Raw genomic sequence first — 24,574 nt, 5'->3', positions numbered from 1 at the left:
TCAGACTTCCTCCTAGGTTTTCCCAGTGTGGCTACTGCAGGGCAATTACCTCACAAGCTCAAGTCATATGGTAAAAAGCTCTATGAACCAGCTACATCCAATTACCCTACATCATTACTGTGAAAATGAAACCAAGAAATTCTTTGTTACCATTTATTTTTTCTTTTTTTGAGAGTCTTAACTCTGTCGCCCAGGCTGGAGTGCAGGGGTGAAGTCTTGGCTCACTGCAACCTCTGCCTCCCTCCCGGGTTCAAGAGATTCTGTCTCAGCCTCCTGAGGAGCTGAGATTATAGGCGTGCGCCACCACGCTCGGCTAGGTTTTTTTTTTTTTGTATTTTTAGTAGAGACAGGGTTTCACCATGTTGGCCAGACTGGTCTTGAACTCCTGACCTCAAGTGATCCGCCCGCCTTGGCCTCCCAAAGTGCTGGGATTACAGGCATGAGCCACCGCGCCCGGCCCTATTATTACACTTTTCCTTTATCATTTTAAAAATCTTCATTTTTTAAAAGAGACAGGATCTCGCTAAGTTGTCCAGGTTAGTCTTGAACTCCTGGGCTCAAGCGATCCTCCCAAAGTCCTGGGATTACAGGCCTGAGCCACATACTGTATGCACATTTTTTTTCTTTTCTTTGAGATGGAGTCTCGCTCTGTCGCCAGGCTGGACTGCAGTGGCGCGATATCGGCTCACTGCAACCTCTGCCTCCAGGGTTCAAGCGATTCTCCTGCCTCAGCCTCAGGAATAGCTTGGACTACAGGTACGCGCCACCACACCGGGCTAATTTTTTGTATTTTAGTAGAGACGGGGTTTCACCATGTTGGCCAGGATGGTCTCGATCTCTTGACTCGTCATCCGCCCCCCTCGGCCTCCCAAAGTGCTGGGATTACAGTCGTGAGTCACAGCGCCCGGCCCACATTTTCTTTATATGCATTTTGCTAAGAAAAGGCATTCATGAGTTTCTTCCGGGGTTGAGAACTGAAACAGGTTAAGAACCACAATCCTTTATTCCTGTACACACATTCTTTCTGGTTCGAGGTTGGGCCTTTACAGGGTACTTTTGGAGGGTGAAACATTTCCATCCTGTCAAGTACCTGGTAGCTATGGATGGGGGGTCCAAGAGGAGGAATCCCTTAGCTCACCCCTAAGCAAGTCAGATTTATCACAGCACAGGTCTCAAGCCCCATATAAGCAGGCTTAGGGGACTCCTTGGAGAGGAAGCTGCTTGTAGGGACAAGGGCCGTCAGGAGAGCTTGAGCTTATCAAGCCACTAACCAGCTGTGTGACCTTGGACAAGTTCCAGACCCTCTCTGGGCTCCTGAACCCATTCCTTACCAAGCCATTAACCAGCTGTGTGACCTTGGACAAGTTCCATACCCTCTCTGGGCTTCAGTTTCCACATCTACACATTGGCAGTGGAGCCACATGGCCTTACGGATCCGTCCCAGCCGAAAGCAGGGTACCAAGCCGACCTAGCCATTAAAGCAGCTTCCTGTGGGCGCGGCGCAGGACTTCAACAGTCCCCCCTCCCCCGCTCAGGCCCGCGAAAACCTCGCGCAACACGCCCCTCGGAGCGACGGCGCTTACCCAACCGCAGCCCCAGCGCTCGAACCCAGCTCCGCCTCTTCCCGGGGGCGTCCCATCGTGCCCCGCGCCGGGCTCCTAGGGTAGCCGGGCACCTCCCGCCTTCCCGCGCCCCGACCCCGAACTCCTCTCCTTAGTTCTCCCGGGCACCCTATCCTATCAACGCCTACTATCCCAGCCAATCGCGCAGGATCCGAGTCGTGCCTTCGGTCCACCCTCCTCCCAGCGCTCAGCCGGTCTGAGCTCAAGGCCTTTACCAAGCCCACCCAATCAACGGCGGGCTCTCTCCTGCCCCATCCCAATCTCCCTCGCCTCGGCCAATCCGCGCGCTCCATTCCGCTGCCCGCCCAGCCAACCCGGGCCTTGAAACCAGCAGGCGAATGGGCGCGAGACGGCCCTTCGACGCTGAGCGCCTGGCCAGTTAGGGACTCCGCGTGGCCAGGACAACGGCCAATCGTCGTGGAGCGCGGCGCCTCCGCGGAGAGGTCCGGTCCGAATATCCCTCCGCCTTCCTCCCTCCCTCGCTCCCTCCCTGCGCGCTGCCTCTCACTCAAAGCCTCCCTTCCTTCTTTCTCCCTCCGCCTCCCGAGCACCAGCGCGCTCTGAGCTGCCCCCGGGGTCCCTCCCCCGCCGCCAGCAGCCCATTTGGAGGGAGGAAGTAAGGGAAGAGGAGAGAAAGGGGAGCCGGACCGACTACCCAGACAGAGCCGGTGAATGGGTTTGTGGTGACCCCCGCCCCCCACCCCACCCTCCCTTCCCACCCGACCCCCAACCCCCATCCCCAGTTCGAGCCGCCGCCCGAAAGGCCGGGCCGTCGTCTTAGGAGGAGTCGCCGCCGCCGCCACCTCCGCCATGGAGCTGATCACCATTCTCGAGAAGACCGTGTCTCCCGGTAGGACGCAGGAGCCGGGGGTCGGGCTGAGGTGATTGGGGTGGGGGAGGGGAGGCCCGGCCCCTCTGACCCCGCTCCGTCTCCCACTTTCCTCCCCCTAGATCGGCTGGAGCTGGAAGCGGCGCAGAAGTTCCTGGAGCGTGCGGCCGTGGAGAACCTGGTGCGTGCTACCCCGCCGCGCCCATCCCGCCGCGTCCCCATCCCCTGCGTGCGGGGCCTTCCCGCCCTCCCGGAGGCCCAGGTCTCGGGAACCTACCCCGCCCCATCCCGTCCCCCTCCCCCCTCCCCCCCCAACCCGGTCCAACCTAACGCCGCCATCGGGAAGCCGGTGGGTGTGTCCCGCCCCGGGCCCCGCGACTGGCCAATGGCGCGGCGCGCCGAGCTGCCTGCCGCCCAATCGTTGCGCGGCCTGAGGGCGGCGGTGCAGCGGGAGGGAGAAAGAGGGAGGGAAGGGAAGTTAGGTTGCGCGGCGCTGCGTGTTCAGCAGGGGTGGGGGTGGGGGAGTCGGGCCTAGGGGCCATGTGGAAGCTCTGGGCCCGGCCGCCCGCCCTGTCTGACCCCGGCCGGCTTCTCCTTCCTATCCCGTGGCCCCTGTGGCTCTCCCCACCTATTTCCTAGAGCTCTGCCCTTTCCTAGCTACCTTGGTCTGTACTCATGGCCAGGCCTGGCACCCGACTGCCTCTTAACCCATTTCCACTGATATTTTTCCCTCTTCTGCTCGGTTATTCCTCTCTTGGGGTTTTTTCTTTTTCTTTCTTTCTTTTTTTTTTTTTTCTTCTGACCTGGATGAATAGAGACCTAATCACTAGGGATCTGCACCCAGAAAACAGACTGAGGCTCATCTTTGAGATGGGGCCTGTTTGCTGATGAAATCACAGGGGAAAGTTCCTCGTTTTTCATATTTTAAAATTTAAGGGGTCCGGAGAAAATGAAGTTAAGTCCGCTAGAGACTGGTCCTTTGTATAAAAATGTGGGATGGATTGGTTGAAACAGCCTAGATGCCAGTTAAGTTTCTCTTTGGTGTCCATCTCCTGTTGGGGGATGGGGTCAGAGGGAAGGATTGGATGATGCTTGACATCTTTGAGAAAGGTAATAGGAATTAAGTCTGAGTAACACTGTAACCATATGTGTTCCTTTGTGTTATATAGGCAAAATGTCAACATCAACAAAGTGACAAGGCTTATTTTATACAGACTGCCTTTGAATGATTTTTTTGTTGTTTTTCATATGTGCCAATTTTTACAACTAACCTGTTTATCCTTTCCTAGAAGAGATGTTTCCACTAGTATAGGCTGATAATTCCATTTAGGGTATTATTCCTGTTTCTGCTTTTGCAAATTTTGCAAGAAGCTTTTTATCTTATTCCTAACATTCTTAACATTCTTCAGTGGTACATAATTAATAAAACTTCTAAGAATTATCTTCTGCTGTGATTGCAGAGCTTGTTAGCAGTAAGAAAAATGTGTCTGCTTTTGGCTTTTCCTGCTAACTTTGCTGTTTGGGCACGGTTTTTTTTGGTGGAGAGGTGTGTGTGTGCTAAATTTTTAAACAAAGGGAGTAGTTTTTGAGGCCTGTGGATTACAAAAGGTTACAAAAGAACATGCTTTTCAGGGATCCACTGTATTCCTCAACTAAAGTCCAAATGTATAGGAGCAAGTAATTGTTGATCATTAGATACAAAGTTCTTTTGCTTGAACAGCTTGCCTGAAGATTTTTTCTTTCAGTTTTTCCCTATTTCTAAATATCTTATCACTTTTCCTTATAAATCTGCTTTTTTCATTGTTCCCTTTTTGCTGAGTGCCCACAAATAAAACGGAGGATGAGGCTCCTAAGTTTGTTTTAGGCTTATCTGTATTTCCCCCTCTCATAAAAGATCACCTCCTTCCATGGATTGAAAAGCTACCCTGCTGCTGCCATGAGATGGAAAGTTGGATCATTCTTTTGGGACCAAGGTTTTTGAAATTTAGATAAACAGTTTTATTTTCTACCCCCCATCATAACAGCCATTCATTTAACAAACATTGAGTACCAGACATTATTAAAAGTTCTTGGGACACCTCAGTATACATAGAAGACTGACTACTACTACCATACTCTGAAACCTTGCAATTCGGGGGTCTAACATGACAATTTGGGCACTAAGAATGATCTTGATAGGGAAATCTGTAATTCCTCATTAAGTGCTAGGCTCCACGAGAAAAGTGGAAGACTTGCTGTTATACTAAGTAACGTTTTTATAGAAGTCAGTGAAGTAAACATTTTGTGGTTTCCTGAAATGCTTATGATATATCAAAAAAAAATTAGACATTAGTTCCCCCCCTCGCTGCCCCTCTGGTGGTTCAGTGCTCTATAAATTATCCTCAGTTGTGGAAATTCCTAAGATATTTTTATTTACAAATTTATCTTCCCTTAACAGCCCACTTTCCTTGTGGAACTGTCCAGAGTGCTGGCAAATCCAGGAAACAGTCAGGTTGCCAGAGTTGCAGCTGGTCTACAAATCAAGAACTCTTTGACATCTAAAGATCCAGATATCAAGGCACAATATCAGCAGAGGTGGCTTGCTATTGATGCTAATGCTCGACGAGAAGTCAAGAACTATGTAAGTAACGCTTATCTGTTTGGTTATATTGCCCAGAGAACAAGAAATCGCTTTCTCAGATCTTTTGCTATTTGCATGGGATAGAGCTAACAGTGTGATAGGTTTCTGGGACCTCAACTTTACCTAAAGATAAAAATTGTCTTTGTCTTAAATCTTTCTCAACACAGCTTGTCCATTCCCATTGATGGATTGGAATTCTTTTTAGATGACTGAGGTAGGCTGCAGCAGTTTGGGAAACTTTAATTATGTGCCATAATTTGTAAAATCTGTTTGGCAAATGGGAGTAGTGTACAAATTGTTGCTACATTTGTATAAAAATTAGGGAATTTGTTAATAGGTATTTCCAAGCTCTCCAGAAATTCCGATTCGGTACTTCTGGAGTACAGCTCAGGGAATTTTTTTTTTTTTTTTTTGGAGACAGTCTTGCTCTGTTGCCCAGGCTGGAGTGCAATGTCATGATCTCGGCTCACTGCAGCCTCCGCCTCCCAAGTAGCTGGGATTACAGGCACCCACCACCATGCCCAGCTAATTTTTGTACTTGCAGTAGAGATGGGGTTTCACCATGTTGGCCAGGCTGGTCTTGAACTCCTGACCTCAGGTGATCTGCCTGCCTTGGCTTCCCAAAGTGCTGGGATTACAGGTGTGAGCCACCTCGCCTGGCTGTTGTTTTTAAATTAAGTTCTTTAGTGATCTGTCTTACATGGGTAAGGCACAAAGAGGAGTGAGTTAAATATCTGTGCAGTCATCATTTTGTCCTTGGTATTTGAGTGGAAACTAGTGGGGAATTCCTACATATGTACTTGTGCAGGACATGGTTATGCACATCATACTTGCTATTTCCTGGTTCTAGATATCAGCATTAGGTAAAGTAGTGCCCTGTAAGGCAATAACTTCTGTATCTGGTTGTGTACCTCCTTCTGTCACCAATCTTGCATACCCATGATAAGGAGCTGGGTTATTAAATCCAACTTGGTTTCAAATCTTTTTGGAGTATGTAGAGCTGTTTCTATTCATGTTGGTTCTGCTTGGGTAATAACACCATTTTAATTCCTTCTCCCTCAGCTAAGTGACATAAATGGAAGTATATTCTATCACTGGAAATCTCGATACTGATAGTGCCCATTCAGTTTCTCATCTTCCTTAATTTACACACTAGTAAATGGGATAAGATGTAATTGGAATTGTAATTGGCTTATTTTTTGGCACATCACTCTTAACACCAACCCTTTAAAAAAAAATTAGACAATAATGGCTGGGCGCAGTGGCTCATGTCTGTCATCCCAGCACTTTGAGAGGCCGAGGTGGGTGGATCACCTGAGGTCAGGAGTTCGAGACCAGCCTGGCCAACATGGCGAAACCCTGTTTCTACTAAAAATACAAAAATTAGCTGGCTGTGGCGGTGGATACCTGTAGTCTCAGCTACTCTGGAGGCTTAGGCAGGAGAATTGCTTGAACCTGGGAGGCGGAGATTGTGGTGAGCCAAGATTGCACATTGCACTCCAGCCTGGGTGACAGAGTGACACTCCATTTCTTAAAAAAAAAAAAAAAAAATTAGATAATTTGTATAGGCATGGTTAAGCCCTCGGGCATGAAAAAAAAGCTAACAGTTACCTTGGCCTTTTTCCCTTTCATAGCACAACGATAACTAATACTAAGTTTCACTGTTGGTGATCTTTTTTGAAATCTGGATATTGGGGCACAATTGGGAGCTAGTTTCTCTTTTCTGATAATTGAATATTACTATTAAGGTTACCTCTAGTTTAAACAGAAAACTTTTAGTACTCAGGAGGTGGACATCCATAGTTTCTAAATCACCTCAAGTAATATGGAGTCTTCAGAAAGCAATCTAAAGGAAAAAGGTAAAGGTAGAATGGGATTCAGTGCACTCCACATATGTACTAGGAGACGATGTAGTGTGGTGTGAAGGCACCCTGGACTTGGGTTAATAATACCCATTCAGCCCCTGACATTTTGGACAATTCACCTTGTTTTTCCCCCTCATTCCCTCGTGTCTTTGACATACAGTTTTTGTCCATTCTAGCTCTGCTAGTCCTCCAGAGCAAAGGCTTTCATTTAACATCAATCAGAACTGTTTGTAGTTGGGTAGAGCTGATGGGGTGGGGGCCAGGGATGATGATATACCGTATAAGAAGGAAAGGGGGAGTTCATTATTGGTGCTAGCTGCAAAGCAGGATACTAAGTGATCCGACCCAGTCAGCAGAGCTGGCCTGAATATCTGGCAGCTATTCTTTGTCCCGTGTTCATGCCAGAACAGTTAACTGTTTGCCTTTGAGTGGACTAGTGATTCTTAGTGAGTTCATTGACTGAATTAGCTGATCACGGTAATAATTAACTCTAGGTCAATTGTGGCTTCATCTTTTATCATACCTGTGCCTTTACTCTTTACATAAATGGTGGCGTGGTTACCATGTCAAGCGAGACATGTTTAATGACAAGTGGATCTTGTTTTGACATCTGGCTAGATTTTGGTATCTGTCAGTGGTAGAGAGAACAGTTCTTTGATTCTTGGGCAAACAGAACAAATCCTTTCAGATTGGAAGTTATATAAAGATTAGTTCATAGGTGTTATTAACATCAGCAACGTTGTTTTTGTATTTAGTGATGTTGTTACTTGACCAAGGCCTTCTATGTAAGTCACCCCGAATGCTGGGTTGTCAGTGATTAGAAGGAAAAAGTTTTGTTTCAGCCCACGTCTCATGAGTGAGATCTCCTTGGATCAGATTAGACAGTGATCTACTGTGAATAAGACCCACCTGAATGCCCCAGAACTAGCTTCATTCTAGTGTCCATGTCTGTCTACAAAACGAGGTTGTGAACATCCTTTCCTTATAACAGCAACAATGAGCCTGGAAGATGAGTTTTGTCCCCATCTCTCTCCTTTGCCATTTACTGCTACCTCCTCTTGTAACTTCTGGTTTCCCACCTCGTGTTGAAGGTTGAAGTGAGGTGGGATGACTGGTTTTGTTTCTAGGTTCTAGGGCAGTGTTGATTATGCTGATGTTGCTACTGAGGCTGGCTTTTTCTGACAGCCTTTTCTACTTCTCCGTATTATAGATAAGAATTCTGAGGCCAGGCACGGTGGCTCACGCCTGTCATCCCAGTACTTTGGTAGGCCGAGGCGGGTGGATCACCTGAGGTCAGGAGTTTGAGACTGTCCTGGCCAACATGGTGAAACCCCATCTCTACTAAAAATACAAAAACTAGCCGGGTGTGGTGGCAGGCACCTGTAATCCCAGCTACTTGCTGAGGGGAGCTAAGGCAGGAGAATCGCTTGAACCCAGAAGGCGGAGGTTGCAGTGAGCCGAGATCGCGCCATCATGCTCCAGCCTGGGGGACACGAGCGAGACTTTGTCTCAAAAAAAAAGAATTCTGAGACAGCTGCCTGGGCACAGTGGCTCACACCTGTAATCCTAGCGCTTTGGGAGGCCAGGAATTTGAGACCAGCCTGGGCAACATAGGGAGACCCCCATCTCTACTAAAAACCCAAAAAAGTTAGCTGGGTGTGATGGCATGTGCCTGTAGTCTAAGCTACTCAGGGAGGCCTGGGAGGTCAAGGCTGCAGTATCGTTGTGCCATTGCACTATTGTTTTGCTACTGCACTCCACCCTGGACAACTAACTGAGGCCTTGTATTTTCCTTTTTTTTTTTTTTTGAGCCTGGGCAATATGGTGATGCCCTGTCTCAACAAAAGATAGCTGGGCATGTCAGCATATCCACCCCTGTAGTTCAGTTACTCAGGAGCCTGAGGCGGGAGGATAGATTGCACCATAAAGATTGAGGCTACAGTGAGCTGTGATCGTGCCACTGCACTCCAGTCCGGGCAACAGAGTGAGACCCTGTCTTAAGAAAGAAAGAAAAAAAAGAATTCAGAGACACTAATATAAGTATGGTGGTGGGCAAAATGTGGTCAAATAGTGTCAGAAATTTGTATCTTTTGTCTTTTTTGGTGCAGGTTTTGCAGACATTGGGCACAGAAACTTACCGGCCTAGTTCTGCCTCACAGTGTGTGGCTGGTATTGCTTGTGCAGAGATCCCAGTAAACCAGTGGCCAGAACTCATTCCTCAGCTGGTGGCCAATGTCACAAACCCCAACAGCACAGAGCACATGAAGGAGTCGACATTGGAAGCCATCGGTTATATTTGCCAAGATATAGTAAGTGCTTGCCTAATGTATCTGGTTTATATACCTCTGATTGCCTCTAGCTGTGACATCAATGATATTAGTACTACCTTATTGAATCATGAAGAAAGCCAAGCTAAATTGCACAGTGTTTTGAAAGTGAGACTGATTTATTTCCCTTAGGCCTGTGTCTTCACATTGCTAATCATGCCCTAAAGTAAAGAAACTTGAGGATTGCAAACTGAAAACAGAAGTCTATGTTTGAAGAGTCTTAGATTCTAGACTTACAAAATGAGGATATTCTCATTTGGAGCATCCCTGACCCAGTCCTTTTTCTTAAGATCCCGAATGTACCATGAATGTTGTGGCGCATTTTCATTTACAACATTACGGAAAGTTTTGCCAACATTTGATGTAGTTGGTTTAGCCACTGGAGACACAGTATTTTAGATGTAGCCCCCCCAGCACTGTTGTTCCTGATGAGGTTACCACTCTTGGTGTGTATTTTAATATATAGACTTTATGAAGCAAAGGAGCCCACAGCACTTGACCCGGACTTAGAGTCCCTAGATGTGCCCAGGTGTCGATCCTCGGCCTTGGCCCTTAAATGCCCTGAAGCTTTACTTTAGAGTACAGATGGCCTGGAAAATACCAACAGACTGCCATCTCCATTTGCACAGAAGTGGGGAGGAAAGCGAATATTACCTCATACCCAGAGTCATTATGCTAAGAAGTCAAAGATGAAGTAGATGAGTTTGACTTGGTTTTGTTCAGTTCTGGATTGCCAGTACCATGAGACATTTTGCAGGTGGTTTGCAGTGTTATTCCCAAATGGAAATGGGTGGGGAAAGATCACCAATTCATGATACTTTCTTGAGTGAACTTTACAGTTAAAAGGACTGCCAATTAAGCCAGGCACAGTGGCTTACACCTGTAGTCCCAGCTGCTTGGGAAGCTGAGGTGGGAGGATCACTTGAACCCAGGAATTTGAGGGTGCAGTGCATTGTGGTAGTGCCTGTGAATAGCCACTGCACTTTAGTCTGGGCAATATAGACCCTGTCTCTTAAGAACAGAAGAAGGACTGCTTCTTCTGTCGTGAAGCTCCTTATGGCAGTCTTCTGGAGGGGATTGATTCCAGCACCCTCCTCAGGTACCAAAATCCTCAGATGTTCAAGTCTGTTACATAAAATGGTGTAGTATTTGCATATAACCTATGCACATCCTCCCATATACTTTAAATCATCTCTAGAATACTTACAATACCTAATTCAATGTAAATGCTATATTAATAGTTGGTATATTGTATTAAGGGAATGACGACAAGAAAAAAAGGTGTACATGCACCTTTTGGTGCAGTACAGATGCAACCATCCATTTTTTTTCCTCTAAATATTTTCAATCCATAGTTGTTTGAATCCACAGATGTGGAACCCATGGCTGCAGAGGGCTGACTGTATATTCATTGCACTTTTCTGCTTGTTACAGGACCCAGAGCAGCTACAAGATAAATCCAATGAGATTCTGACTGCCATAATCCAGGGGATGAGGAAAGAAGAGCCTAGTAATAATGTGAAGCTAGCTGCTACTAATGCACTCCTGAACTCATTGGAGTTCACCAAAGCAAACTTTGATAAAGAGGTAAGTTTTTTGACAATAAGGTATAGATTCAGACAGTAAGGGATGAAAGAGTTAAATGAAAGTTTTTTGTTTTGTTTTCTTAAGTTTATGGTTTAGAAAGTACCAACTACTTAAAAGTATTTGTTTCCAGTTTAGTCGAGTTCGTATTGTGTGAGATATCCCCATGGAGTGTTTGCCGTTTCTCATCATGCTTTTGGAAATAAAGTGTTTCTAAGCTTAGGTTTTTCCTTTTGCAGTCCAAAGTGTGGAATGTTGTTGGGTTTTTTTAAATTATAGGGCATGGTGGTGCCTACTGGTACTCCAGCTACTTCAGAGGCTAAGGCGGGAGGATTGCTTGAGTCCAGTTATTCAAGGCCAGCCTGGGCAACAAAGTCAGATATCATCCCTTAAAAAAAAAGAAAGGAATAGGCTGGGCGATGTGGCTTAAGCCTGTAATCCCAGCACTTTGGGAGGCTGAGGCGGTTGGATCATCAGGTCAGGAGTTTGAGACCAGCCTGACGAACATGGTGAAACCCCGTCTCTACTAAAAATACAAAAAAATTAGCCGGGTGTGGTGGCGTGCGCCTGTAATCCCAGCTACTCAGGAGGCTGAGGCAGGAGAATCACTTGAACCTGGAAGGCAGAGGTTGCAGTGAGCCGAGATTGCAGCACTGTATTCCAGCCTGGGCGACAGAGCAAGACTGTCTCCAAAAAAAAAAAAAAAAGAAAAAAAAAAAAGAAAAGAAAGAAATTATGGTATGTACTATATACTTTGGTTTACTTTGGTTTCTTTTAAGATTGTGTGAATCTTTTGCCTTGTACTAAAGATTTTGTGGAGGCCGGGTGCTGGGGCTCACATCCAGTAATCCCAACACTTTGGGCCATCAAGGCAAGAGGATCACTTGAAGCCAGGAGTTTGAGACTAGCCTGCGCAACGTAACAAAACCCTGTCTCTAAAAAAAAGATTTCTGTGGAGAAGAACAACTGAGTTGTTAACCAGTTTTGTGAGCTCTTGTGTTTACAGGGCTTATAATGGAAAAAAAAGAATGAAAAATGAAATAAATAAAAATTATAGCAATTGGTCTGTTTCATACCACCTTAGGAAGGTGTTTTTAAGAAACAGGATATATAGCCAGGTGCTTTGGCACATGCCTGTAATCCCAGCTACTTGGGAAGCTGAGGTGGGAGGATCACTTGAGCCTGGGAGTTCAAGGCTCAAGATTTCACCACTGTACTTCAGCCTGGGCAACAGTGCAAGACTCTGTCTCCAAAAAATATATATATGTATATGTATGTGTATGTATAATATATATGTAAACATTTTGGCTGAAAATGCAATGAATAACATAAAATTTACCATCTTAAATCATTTTTAAATGTATAGTTAAGTAGATTCACATTGCTGTGGAAACAATCTCCAGAACTTTTTCATCTTGCAAAACTGAAACTGTACATACTGAACAACAACTCCTCATTTCCCCCTTTCTCAGCCACTGGTAACGACCATTTTACTTTCAGTTTCTATGTATTTTACTACTCTAACGAAATACCTTACGTAAGTGGAATCATATATTTGTCTTTTTGCGACTGGTTTGTTTTACTTAGTATGATGTCCTCGAGATTCATCTAAGGGGTAGCATTTGTCAAAATTGGCTTTTTAAGGGTGATTAATATTCCATTATATGTATATGCCACATTTTGTTTATCTAGTTTTCCATCCATGGCCATTTGGTTTGCGTCCACCTTTTGGCTATTGTGGGTAATGCTGCTATGAACATGGGCATGCATGTGTATCTTTGAGACTCTGCTTTCAGTTCTTTAGGGTAAATACTGACAAGTAAAATTGCCAGGGTCATGGTCTGAAAGTATTTCTGTATATATGTTTGTTGACACTTCAGCTGGGTTTTTACCATTTCTTGACTTTGGAAAGGTCTGAAACCCCAGAGCAAATGGCAATTCTAATTGATTAGAAAACTGGATTTTTCCTTAATAGATTTTGGAAGATTTACGAGGGTAGCACATAAAGTTCATTCTCCCTTTTCTCACCACATTTGATGTGAATTTGCTGCCTCTCAGAAAACAAATTTGGTCTCTGAAATAAAGCAGATGTTTTGAATTCTCTTATATAAGGAAATTGATTTTCCTACATGTAAATTTTTATCTTTTAACCATTTTTATTTAAAACTTGTGACCTACATTTTTCTGTTTCCTCCCTGAAGTCTTTGTTAGTGGTCATTTTGGAGATTAAAAGATTAGGGACCTCATTGGAGGGCAAGTCACATAGCAGACACCGAAGGTAAACTCTTTATAGCCTTTATAGTGCTGTAGCATCTCAAGGGAGAGTGGCTTGATTGTACCAGTCAGGGCTGTGTGGGGCCCTGAGGGAGCGAGAGGTTTTCCTTGTAGAGGGAGTCTGGAAATCTTCCTATGTACAGGTTATGCTCTCCTAATTCTCTTTATTTTTATTCCTCCTACAGTCTGAAAGGCACTTTATTATGCAGGTGGTCTGTGAAGCCACACAGTGTCCAGATACGAGGGTAAGTGTGAGGTTATATGAAAAATCTGTCTCGCATCTTTCCTAGGAAATGTCAAATCTAATATAAGTTTGAAATACTGGGAATCAGTTGACTTCAGCAATAAGGTTTGATTAATATTGTTACTAATAATTAATATTCTGGCTGGGCATGGTGGCTCACACCTGTAATCCCAGCTCTTAGGGAGGCCATGGCAGGCAGTTCACCTGAGGTTAGGAGTTTCATACCAGTCTGGCCAACATGGTGAAACCCTGTCTCTACTAAAAATACAAAAAAATTAGCTGGGTGTGGTGGCACGTGCCTGTAGTCCCAGCTGCTGGGGAGGCTGAGGTACAAGAATCGCTTGAACCTGGGAGGTGGAGGTTGCAGTGAGCCGAGATCATGCCACTGCAAACAGACTCCATCTGAAAAGATAATAATGATAATTAATAAAAACATTAGAGAAGAGGAAAGAATTGTCATGGAAGTTGCCATCCTCTTAAAAAAGGTTTAAGGCGCCAGTGTGGTGGCTCACACTATAATCCCAGCAATTTGGGAGGCCAAAGCAGGAGGATCACTGAGATCAGGAGTTGGAGACCAAACTGGGCAACATAGTGACACTATCTCTACTAAAAAATATGTATACACAAATAAACAGTTAAGGGAGAAAAGGTTTTCGATCAGCTTCGCTACTTTATTGCCGTAGGTTATTCAAGCCATTTTTACTAAAAAATAATATATACACAAACAGTTAAGGGAGAAAAGGTTTTTGATCAGCTTTGCTACTTTATTGCCATAGGTTATTCAAGTGATTGTTTTCCCCTGTAGCCATTAAAGCAGCTTTGCTATTGCTATACCCAAAACCTGACCCTTCAAGAAGATAGAAGTAATATCTTCAGTCTGAATAGTATTAGTGAATTTAGCCGTACCGTGGGTTCCACACGCACCTTTAATGCAAAAAAAAAAAGACTGAAGCCAGGCGCGGTGGCTTACGCCTGTAATCCCAACACTTTACAGGCGCATGTCTGTAATCCCAGCTACTCAGGAGGCTGAGGCAGGAGAATTGCTTGAACCCGGGAGGTGGAGGTTGCAGTGAGCTGAGATCACACCACTGCACTCCAGCCTGGGAGACTCCATCTCAAAGAAAAAAAAGGACTGGCTGTGGTGGCTCACGCCTATAATCCCAGCACTTTGGGAGGCCGAGGCCAGAGGATCACTTGAGCCCAGGAGTTGGAGACCAGTCTGGGCAACATGGCGAAACTCCATGTCCACAAAGATTAGCTGTGCATGATGGGGCGAGCCTGTAGTCCTAGCTACGTGGGAGGCTGAAGTGGGAGGATTGCTTGAGCCTGGTGGTTGAGGCTGCAGTGAGCCGTGATCATGGCCACTATACTTGCACCGGGGCGACAGAGCAAGAAGACTGTCTCAAAAAAAAAAAGAGAAAAATGGCCGGGCGCAGTGGCTCACACCTTTAATCCTAGCACTTTAGGTGGCCGAGGTGAGTGGATTGCCTGAGCTCAGGAGTTCGGGATGAGCCTGGTCAACATAGCAAAACCCCGTCTCTACTAAAAATACAAAAAATTAGCGGGCATGGTGGCGGGCACCTGTAGTCCCAGCTACTTGGAAGGCTGAGGCACGAGAATTGCTTGAATCGGGGAGGCAGAGGTTGCAGTGAGCCAAGATCATGCCACTGCACTCCAGCCTGGGCAACAGGAGCGGAACTCTGTCCCTTCCCCGAAAAAGAGAGACGAAATGGGAAAATAAAGGAATAGATAATGAGGGAATTGAAGGGAGAGAATGAATTTTAGGGAAATGATAACGTATCCCATATTTACCTCAATTAATCCTTAGGATTATTGGCCCATTTGAGTGAATCTAACTTTGTCAGATTGCATTGTTATTTCAGTAAACTATCTGATCTGCTGTTCATAAAAGGTACGAGTGGCTGCTTTACAGAATCTGGTGAAGATAATGTCCTTATATTATCAGTACATGGAGACATATATGGGTCCTGCTCTTTTTGCAGTAAGTATTTCTATTTATGTGATTTGAGCTTGTGGCTAATTACAGAGCCCATCATCCTTAGTCGCTATTTTGCCAATTCTGTAATATTTTACTTAATACTGTGGAATCAAGGAAATTCCTCGAGACTGTTAGGTTTAAGCTCATCAGTGGTGTGCCAAGAAAGCTGGTGCTAACTTTGTGTGGGTAAAAGACCTTCATTTTGAGGTCGGGCCCGGTGGCTAACACCTGTAATCCCAGCACTTTGGAAGGCTGAGGTGGGCGGATCACCTGAGGTCAGGAGTTCGAGACCAGCCTGGCCAATATGGTGAAACCCTGTCTCTACTGAAAACACAAAAATTAGCTGAACGTGGTGGCACGTGCCTGTAATCCCAGCTACTCTGGAGGCTGAGGCTGGAGAATTGCTTGAACCCAGGAGACGGAGGGTGCAGTGAGCCAAGATCACGCCATTGCACTCCAACCTGGGCCAGAAAGCGAGACTCTGTCTCAAAAAGAAAAAAGAAGCAACCTGCATTTTGAAAATCTGAGGCTGGGCATGCTGGCTCACGCCTGTAATCCCAGCAGTTTGGGAGGCTGAGACTGACAGATCACTTGAGTCCAGGAGTTTGAGACCAGCCTAGGCAATATGGTGAAACCCCACCTCTACAAAAAATACAAAAATAAGCTGGGTGAGGTGGCATGCACTTGTGGTCCCACCTATGCAGGAGGCTGGGGTGGGAGGTTTGTTTGAGCCTGGGAGGTGGAGGTTGCAGTGAGCTGAGATTGTGCTGCTGTACTCCAGCCTGTGTGACAGAGTGAGACCCCATCACCAAAAAAAAAAAAAAAAAAAAAGAAAATCTTTTTCTATCTTTTCTTTCAAGCCTAGCTTCCTTTTTATAAGTTACATTTCTGAAATTTGCATGTCTGTGGTTAAAGCCGGGTTGGGGCAGGGACTCACTTGAATCAGTACTTATTTGGGGCCTGGGGTGTTTTTCTTCTTAAGATCACAATCGAAGCAATGAAAAGTGACATTGATGAGGTGGCTTTACAAGGGATAGAATTCTGGTCCAATGTCTGTGATGAGGAAATGGATTTGGCCATTGAAGCTTCAGAGGTGAGCTGGGGAGAACTATTACTCTGAATAGGCTTTGGGACATATCTCATTTGTGGATGATGTTCCCCTTCTAGGAGAACTTTATTCTGTCTGGGTTTAGAGGGTATCTCCATTGGCAGAGATTTTGATTTTTCTGCTAGCCAGAGCCCTTCATGAAGGAGGCACATCAGTAATGAGGGCTCACATTCTTGCCAAGCAGTCAGGCATGATTGATCCTAAATAGTGGTATTATCACTGAACACAAGGGGGCAGCAGGCTGTCACAGTTTACCAAGGTGATACCTGATGCTGAATTATTTCCTTTTGGAAGTCCTAATGCAAGCCTAGGATGTATAATTGATACTTTACTAACTCTGGTGAAAGAGTCAGATATGGAGGAGAATGGGGAGTTCTGTACTTGGGATCTTTGAATTCAAGTTTTGTTTCCAGCTTGGTCTTTACACACTTTTATTTCAGGACAAAAATAAAAAGGTTTTTTTTGGCATCTTTAGGCAAACTGGGTGTGTGTTGATCCAAGGAACACTGAAATATCAGGTTGTCCATATGAATTGAACTTATGAAAAAAAAGTTATACTTAATGTTGCCTTGGACCTATAATATATGGCCTAAAAGATTCTCACTGAAGTAGACCAAAAAATTAGCACTTTCCAAGATCACATTGTATGTTACCATTTGTCCTTGTATGTTTCTGTTTCTGTTAAGAGATCCCTGGTCGGCTCTCATTGTATGCCTTTAGTATACAGCTCGGTTGCTTTTGTCTAGAATTTGCTTTGTTTCTCCTCAGGCAGCAGAACAAGGACGGCCCCCTGAGCACACCAGCAAGTTTTATGCCAAGGGAGCACTACAGTATCTGGTTCCAATCCTCACACAGACACTAACTAAACAGGTGAGTTACCTTCCAAATATAGGTAGGTAAGCTGTGAAACCTTACTAAGAGTAAACTGTGGAACACTTTCCATGGAAGGAACTTCGCAGCCCATCAACTATTTGATGTTCTGTTGTTGATGACTCAGGAACAGCTAAGCTGCATCTATAAGATCCCCTAGGCTCTGACTTCTTTGTGAAGGAGAACGGAGTCTTAACATCTCACATGCGTCTTGCTCAGGAATGAGCCACATGCTGCTCTGATTTCCTGAGTGCTCCATTGTCCAAACTCATAAAAGAAAGGTGCTCTGTCAAAGCTTCAGTGAAGCAAGGTTGGGAGCAAAGATGTGCTGGTTTTAGGCCACTTGCGTATCTGTTGTAATATCCAGGATACTTTCGTGAGTTCACAGGGTGTATGTTTTTAAAATGCTAAGGAAGTTGGATATAAGTTATTCAGATGCTAATGAAGGACCCCAACCCAAGAAAGAAACCCTTCTACTGATCCTTTAAGATAATTAACTTCAATTATTAAGATTCAGGATGAAAGTAAAGTGACAAGACTTCATAAAGATTGGGGTCTAATGAGTAAATATAGAAGTTCTTTTATGAGGACCGTGTCCTGGTTGCTTTTGTTCTCCTGACTTGATGCAACACAGTGTTTTTTGATACGGTATTTGGGAAGCTTCTTCTGGTGCATGTGAAGTATTACCAAAGAGCTGCTAGTACTCTGACGAAACAGTGCTGGTAACTGAGCACTGCATCATTTCTTTGTACACAGGAATGTAATTGTTTTTAGGGATGTGTATAATTCTCAATATAGCAGTTTCAAAAGCTAAGTAGGGATGTGTTTGGATTAAAATGAACTGGGTGTTCCCTTAAATTTTCATCTCTCCTCTCAGGGTTTTTTTGTTTTTGTTTTTGTTTTCTTTTGTTTTGAGACGGAGTCATACTCTGTCTCCCAGGCTGGAGTGTAATGGCATGATCTTGGCTCAGTGCACCCTCTGCCTCCTGGGTTCAAGCAGTGTCCCACTCTAGCCTCCCCAGTAGCTGGAAGTATAGGTGCGCACCACCACGCCCAGCTAATTTTTATATTTTCAGTAGAAGCGGGGTTTTGCCATGTTAGCCAGGCTGGTCTCGAACTCCTGACTTCAAGTGATCTGCCCACCTCAGCTTCCCAAAGTGCATAGGCGTGAGCCACTGTGCCTGGCCTATAGTTGCTATTTTTATCTTTTGACTTCATGTCTTTACTTTTGTGTGTGTGTGTGTGTGTGAGTGTGTGTATATTTTATATATATAGTATATGTTTTATATATTATGTTATATATTATATATTTTATATAATGTTATATATTATATATTTTATATGTATTATATATTATATATTATGTTATACTTATATATTATGTTATATATTTTATATGTACTATATATTATATATAATATATATATTTTATATATATTATATATATTTAATTTTTAGACAGAGTCTCACTCTGTTGCCAGGCTGGAGTGCAGTGGTGCGACCTCGGCTCACTGCAGCCTCCGCCTCCTGGGTTCAAGCGATTCTCCTGCCTCAGCCTCCTGAGTAGCTGGGACTACAGGCATGCACCACCACGCCTAGCTAATTTTTGTAGTTTTAGTAGAGACGGGGTTTCACCATGTTGGCCAGGATGATCTCGATTTTTTGACCTCATGATCCGCCCACCTCAGTCTCCCAAAGTGCTGGGATTACAGGCATGAGCCACTGCACCCGGCCTACTTTCTTATATTTTTATTGTGCTTTTCCTATTTGAGAACAAATTATTCTTTGTGTGATTTTCTGAAACTGCATAGGCAACCTGCATTAAGTTTACTATGTGGTGTGAATGGCCACAATTAGGAAGCTATACCTTGGATTCTAACTTAAGAGGAGATATTAGTGGAATCTTTTCTTTTTTGAACTTTTGTGTTTTTGGTTTTTGGTTTTTTGGGGGGCGTTGGGGGGTACAGAGTCTTGCTCTATCACCCAGGCTGGAGTGCAGTGGGGCGGTCTTGGCTCACTACAACCTTCATCTCCCAGGTTCATGTGATTCTCTTGCCTCAGCCTCCCGAGTAGCTGGGATTAACAGGTGTGTGCCACTATACCCAGCTAGTCTTTGTATTTTTAGTAGAAACGAGGTTTCACCATGTTTACCAGGCTGGTCTCGAAGTCCTGACCTCAAGTGATCTGCCTGCCTTGGCCTCCTAAAGTGCTGGGATTACAGGCATGAGCCACTGCACCTTGCCTCTTTTTTGAACTTTTGATTGAATCATGTCTTCTTCCCAGTCATGAAACTCCCTTACTTTCCTGGTCTTTTATTCCATAGGTTAATTTTTGTTGATTTTGGACTTTATTTATTATTATTTTTAATACTATTTTTTTTTTTTTCTCTGAGACAGAGTCTCGCTCTGTTACACAGGCTGGAGCACAGTGGCACAATCTCGGCTCACTGCAACCTCCGCCTTCCAGGTTCAAGCAATTCTCCTGCCTTGGCCTCCTGAGTAGCTGGGACTACAGGCACGTGCCACCACACCCAGCTAATTTTTGTATTTTTAGTAGAGATGGGGTTTCACCATGTGGACCAGGCTGGTCTCAAACTCCTGACCTCAGGTGATCCACCCACCTTAGCCTCCCAAAGTGCTGGGATTACAGGCATGAGCCACCGCGCCTGGCCGATTTTGGACTTTACATAACTGGAATCATACAGCATACACTCTAGTTCTGTATTTTGTTCTAAATGTTTGGAATTCATTCTTTTTGGATGTAGTTGAAATTTTTTCATTCTTGTTGTGTAGTACTAAATGGAATCTTCTTCCATCTGAATCTTGTTTAACAAAGGCTATGCTGTGATGAATGTTTGTGGAAGAGACAAAATATAAAGGTCTTATATTTTATTTCCCTGGAGTTTAAGTTCTAAAGACATTCAAGAGTAGTCAGAGGACCTTTAGAGTTAAAATGATTCTTTGGACAAAATCTTAACTAGTGCCATATTCTTTCACCAGGACGAAAATGATGATGACGATGACTGGAACCCCTGCAAAGCAGCAGGGGTGTGCCTCATGCTTCTGGCCACCTGCTGTGAAGATGACATTGTCCCACATGTCCTCCCCTTCATTAAAGAACACATCAAGAACCCAGATTGGCGGTACCGGGATGCAGCAGTGATGGCTTTTGGTTGTATCTTGGAAGGACCAGAGCCCAGTCAGCTCAAACCACTGGTTATACAGGTGAAGCTGAGGGATTTTTGGAGTAGAAAGTAGGATATTTATTGTTTAAACTTAAAGCATATCTTTATTTTTCAAAACAAAACTGTAAATTGTCATCTACAAAGATTATCTCTAGATACTTGTTTACTTTTAATGAGGGTAAAATATATTTCTTAGGTTTTTAATTACATAAGTCAGCATGATCCAGAGACATGTGAAAGAAGCCAAAAGAGAAAAGTCGTCTTTAATTTCATTGCCCAGAAATACCACTCCTAACTCTGTATTTATCCTTGAAGCTTTTTCCTGTGTGCATGTGTGTGCAATAGGCTCTTCCTGTGCAGATTGTTTTATAACTTGTTTCTTCATTTAATACTATGTTGTAAACATTTCCCGATAATTTTTTTTTGCACCTAGCCCTGATTCCCCATAATTTTTAATAATGGCATTATTATTCTATTCTTTGGACAAAATGTCCTTTATGTAATGAAAATGTTCTTATGGAAATGTCGTGCTTGTTTTGCATTACAAGTCGTGCCATTGCACTCCAGCCTGGGCAACAAGAGCGAAACTCTTATCTCAAAAAAAAAAAAAAAAGAGTTTGTCATAGTTGAGTTTAGTGCTTAAAGAATTCAGTCTTTCAGTCTTTCTGGATATAGCCAGATGCCATCATAGCTGCATCCTGAGAATTCTGAGTATCTGAGTAATTCTTTTTTTTTTGAGGTAGGGAGGCGGGGGGATGGAGTTTTACTCTGTCACCCATGCTGGAGTGCTGAAGTGCAGTGGTGCAACCTAGGCTCACTGCAACCTCCAGCTCCCCAGCTTAAGCAATTCTTGTGCCTCAGCCCCCCGAGTAGTTGGGACTATGTGCCACCATGCCCAGCTAATTTTTGTATTCTTAGTAGAGAGACCGGGTTTCATCATGTTGGTCAGGCTGGTCTTGAACTCCTGACCTCAAGCGACTCCTGACCTCAAGTGATCTGCCTGCCTCAGTCTCCCAGAGTGCTGGGATTACAGGCATGAGCCATCATCATGCCCGGCCTCTATCTGAGTAATTTATTGCAGACTACTAAAAGCATTTACACCAAATTCTTAATATAAAACTCTAAACTGGAGTTTTGAAAGATATTTTCAAATATTTTGAAAGATGTTTCACACCATGTCCTGTAAAATTACAGAAGTATCTTGGTGACTTTTTTGAGTTAAGCCATCCATCAGTATTTCTTTCTCTGGGGTAGTAGTTAACATGAATTTTAATCTTTGTTTTGCTTTGCTAATAACTGTTATATTTTCAGGCTATGCCCACCCTAATAGAATTAATGAAAGACCCCAGTGTAGTTGTTCGAGATACAGCTGCATGGACTGTAGGCAGAATTTGTGAGCTGCTTCCTGAAGCTGCCATCAATGATGTCTACTTGGCTCCCCTGCTACAGTGTCTGATTGAGGGTCTCAGTGCTGAACCCAGAGTGGCTTCAAATGTGTGCTGGGTAAGGGATTTTCTTGCTGGTGAGAAAAGGAGCTTGCCTGCGCCACTGGCAAGAAAGTAGAAGGTGTGGGAGAGAAATCAATCTGCCTCACTGGAAGGCTTTTTCTGATTTTCTTTCTAATTTATTCAATTAAAATGTGGGGGAGATTCCAACTGCAAGAGCCAGTGGGAACACTTGACTTATGGTTACTGGTTCCTGAACCACTTAGAACAGTCATGGTAACCCAGTGGGGAGACTATCTGGACTTGGGTTGCTTTCTTGAATTGCTTGGGGACAAGAAGTTTTGATTAAGGTAGAGAGTTTTTGGCTGTAAGAAGTATCATTGCTGAGTAGAGGGCAAGAGGGAAGGAAGGTAGGCAGCCTAAATGCTGAGTCAGTATAGGCTAATGTAATTGGTTAAGGGGAGGAAGTTCAAATAAGGAAGGAATGGGGCTAAACGTCTTTCTGTGAAAGGAAACAAATGAAATGGCAGGTATTGGTGAAAGTACTCTGCTGGTTAGAGAGTTGTCAGATTATCAGACAGGATGATGAGAGATGTCAGATTATCAGACAAGATTTCTGTGATTGGAAACAGAAGAAATGGCAGGTATTGGTGAAAGTACTCTGCTGCTTAGAGAGTTGTCAGATTATCAGACAGGATGAACAGAAAGTACAAATCAAATAAATAAATAGTTAGTTTAAAAGATACCTGTAAAATGCTGTCTTGAGATGACCTTGGCAGAAAAAGTTGGAAGTTCACTGACACGGCCCAAAGTATCTTAATGAAAAATGAGATAATCCTAAGGTGTGGGGTTCTTTCAGGATTAACATTGAACCTATGTGCATTTCAGGCTTTCTCCAGTCTGGCTGAAGCTGCTTATGAAGCTGCAGACGTTGCTGATGATCAGGAAGAACCAGCTACTTACTGCTTATCTTCTTCATTTGAACTCATAGTTCAGAAGCTCCTAGAGACTACAGACAGGTAACTGATATTTCACAGAAATGAGTGACGTCTTTGCATCCAAGTTCTATTGCCTTCTGTGTGGAGGATATCTAGCTTAATCATAGAAGCATAGTGAGACAGGACAAGACTCTACCTTCTCTAGAGGAATTAAAAGAAACCCGCTGGGCGCGGTGGCTCACGCCTATATTCCCAGCACTTTGGGAGGCCAAGGCGGCTGGATCACCTGAGGTCAGGAGTTCGAAAGCAGTCTGGCCAACATGGTGAAACCCTGTCTCTACTAAAAATACAAAAAATTAGCCGGGCGTGCTGGCGCATGCCTGTAGTCCTAGCTACCTGGGAGGCTGAGGCAGGGGAATTGCTTGAACCTGGGAGATGGAGGTTGCAGTGAGCTGAGATTGCACCATTGCACTCCAGCCTGGACAACAAGAGTGAAACTCATCTCAAAAAAAAGAATCCCATGATTGATTGATTGGTTTGTTTAAAGATGGAGAAAGAAATGCAGATTCCACCTACCTTTGAATTGTTCAGTTTACAGCTGAAATCTGAATATAGTGTAATTTCTCTGCTTTCTTTGTAGAGAGTAATTGATCTAGAGAGGTTCCTTCATTTTGCAGCATTGACAGTTAACAGGAGTATTTGGTTACAAGAGAAATGATAGTACTCATTATGAATTTGATTGCCACACCAAATCAATAACTACCATTTTTATTTTATTTCATTAATTAATTAATTTATTTATTTATTTTGAGACAGAGTGTTGCTCTGTCGCCCAGGCTGGAGTGCAGTGGCGCAATCTCAGCTCACTGCAACCTCCTCAAGCGATTCTCCTGCCTCAGCCTCCTGGGTAGCTGGGACTACAGGTGCATGCCACCATGCCTGGCTAATTGTATTTTTAGTAGAGACAGGGTTTCACCATGTTGGACAGGATGGTCTCAATCTCCTGACCCTCGCGATCCACCTGCCTTCGCCCCCCAAAGTGCCAGGATTACAGGCATGAGCCACCATGCCCGGCCAACTACCATATTTTTATATAGGATGAAGAACTTGGGGTAAATACAGTTGACTTAGAAACAAGCTTTTGAAATGTTGTTTAAAGGGATTATAAGTTGGAGACAACCTTTAACGATTTATGTTTTGTATGAGCTATACCTAAAGTCATGAGCAAAGTAAACCTTCAGGAAGAGAGCTGAGCACAAAATCTTCCTTTTTTTTTTTTTTTTTTTTTTGAGACAGTCTTCTCTTGTCACCCAGGCTAGAGTGCAATTGTGCAATCTTGGCTCACTGCAACCTCCTGGGTTCAAGTGATTCTCGTACTTCAGCCTCCCGAGTAGCTGGTACTAAAGGTGCCCACCAACATGCCTGGCTAATTTTTGTATTTTTAGTAGAGATGGGTTTCGCCATGTTGGCCAGGCTGGTCACAAACTCCTGACACCTCAGGTGATCTGCCTGCCTTGGGCTCCCAAAGTGCTGGGATTATAGGCCTGAGCCACTGTGCCCATCAAAAAAATCTTCCATTTAACTAGTTCATGTCCATGCCTCTTTGAGATTGTATATGAAGACATCTTTTTTAAATGAATGAAGAAAATTGGGGTTTTTTTTTTT

The 24,574-nt window shown here is 44.2% G+C and overlaps 2 protein-coding genes across 8 annotated transcripts in view; one reads left to right on the top strand and one right to left on the bottom strand.

Moving 5' to 3' along the window:
• Positions 1-1,915, bottom strand: part of LOC104002794 (uncharacterized) — a 45,975-nt gene extending 44,060 nt beyond the window's left edge. For 5 of the 6 annotated variants that reach the window (XM_063798337.1, XM_009431849.5, XM_063798340.1 and 2 more), the window contains exon 1: positions 1,584-1,915. In XM_063798337.1, coding sequence (XP_063654407.1) covers positions 1,584-1,915 — 332 coding nt within the window. Of the gene's footprint in view, positions 1-1,331; positions 1,530-1,583 lie in introns of those variants that run through there. The other variant, XR_010152803.1, reaches the window with a different exon arrangement.
• Positions 1,916-2,014: 99 nt separating this feature from the next.
• Positions 2,015-24,574, top strand: part of KPNB1 (karyopherin subunit beta 1) — a 33,249-nt gene continuing 10,689 nt past the window's right edge. Inside the window, exons 1-12 of one of the 2 annotated variants that reach the window (XM_016930580.3) lie at positions 2,015-2,472; positions 2,574-2,632; positions 4,889-5,071; positions 9,045-9,245; positions 10,698-10,850; positions 13,307-13,366; positions 15,278-15,367; positions 16,347-16,457; positions 17,241-17,342; positions 20,342-20,566; positions 21,838-22,029; positions 22,860-22,990. In XM_016930580.3, coding sequence (XP_016786069.1) covers positions 2,433-2,472; positions 2,574-2,632; positions 4,889-5,071; positions 9,045-9,245; positions 10,698-10,850; positions 13,307-13,366; positions 15,278-15,367; positions 16,347-16,457; positions 17,241-17,342; positions 20,342-20,566; positions 21,838-22,029; positions 22,860-22,990 — 1,547 coding nt within the window. In that variant the 5' untranslated portion in view covers positions 2,015-2,432. 2 annotated transcript variants of the gene reach the window in all.

This window comes from Pan troglodytes, chromosome 19, assembly GCF_028858775.2.
Source record: "Pan troglodytes isolate AG18354 chromosome 19, NHGRI_mPanTro3-v2.0_pri, whole genome shotgun sequence".
NCBI lineage: Eukaryota > Metazoa > Chordata > Mammalia > Primates > Hominidae > Pan > Pan troglodytes.
Note: the sequence above shows the minus strand (reverse complement) of the source record. Positions and strands in the feature narration are given on the sequence as shown.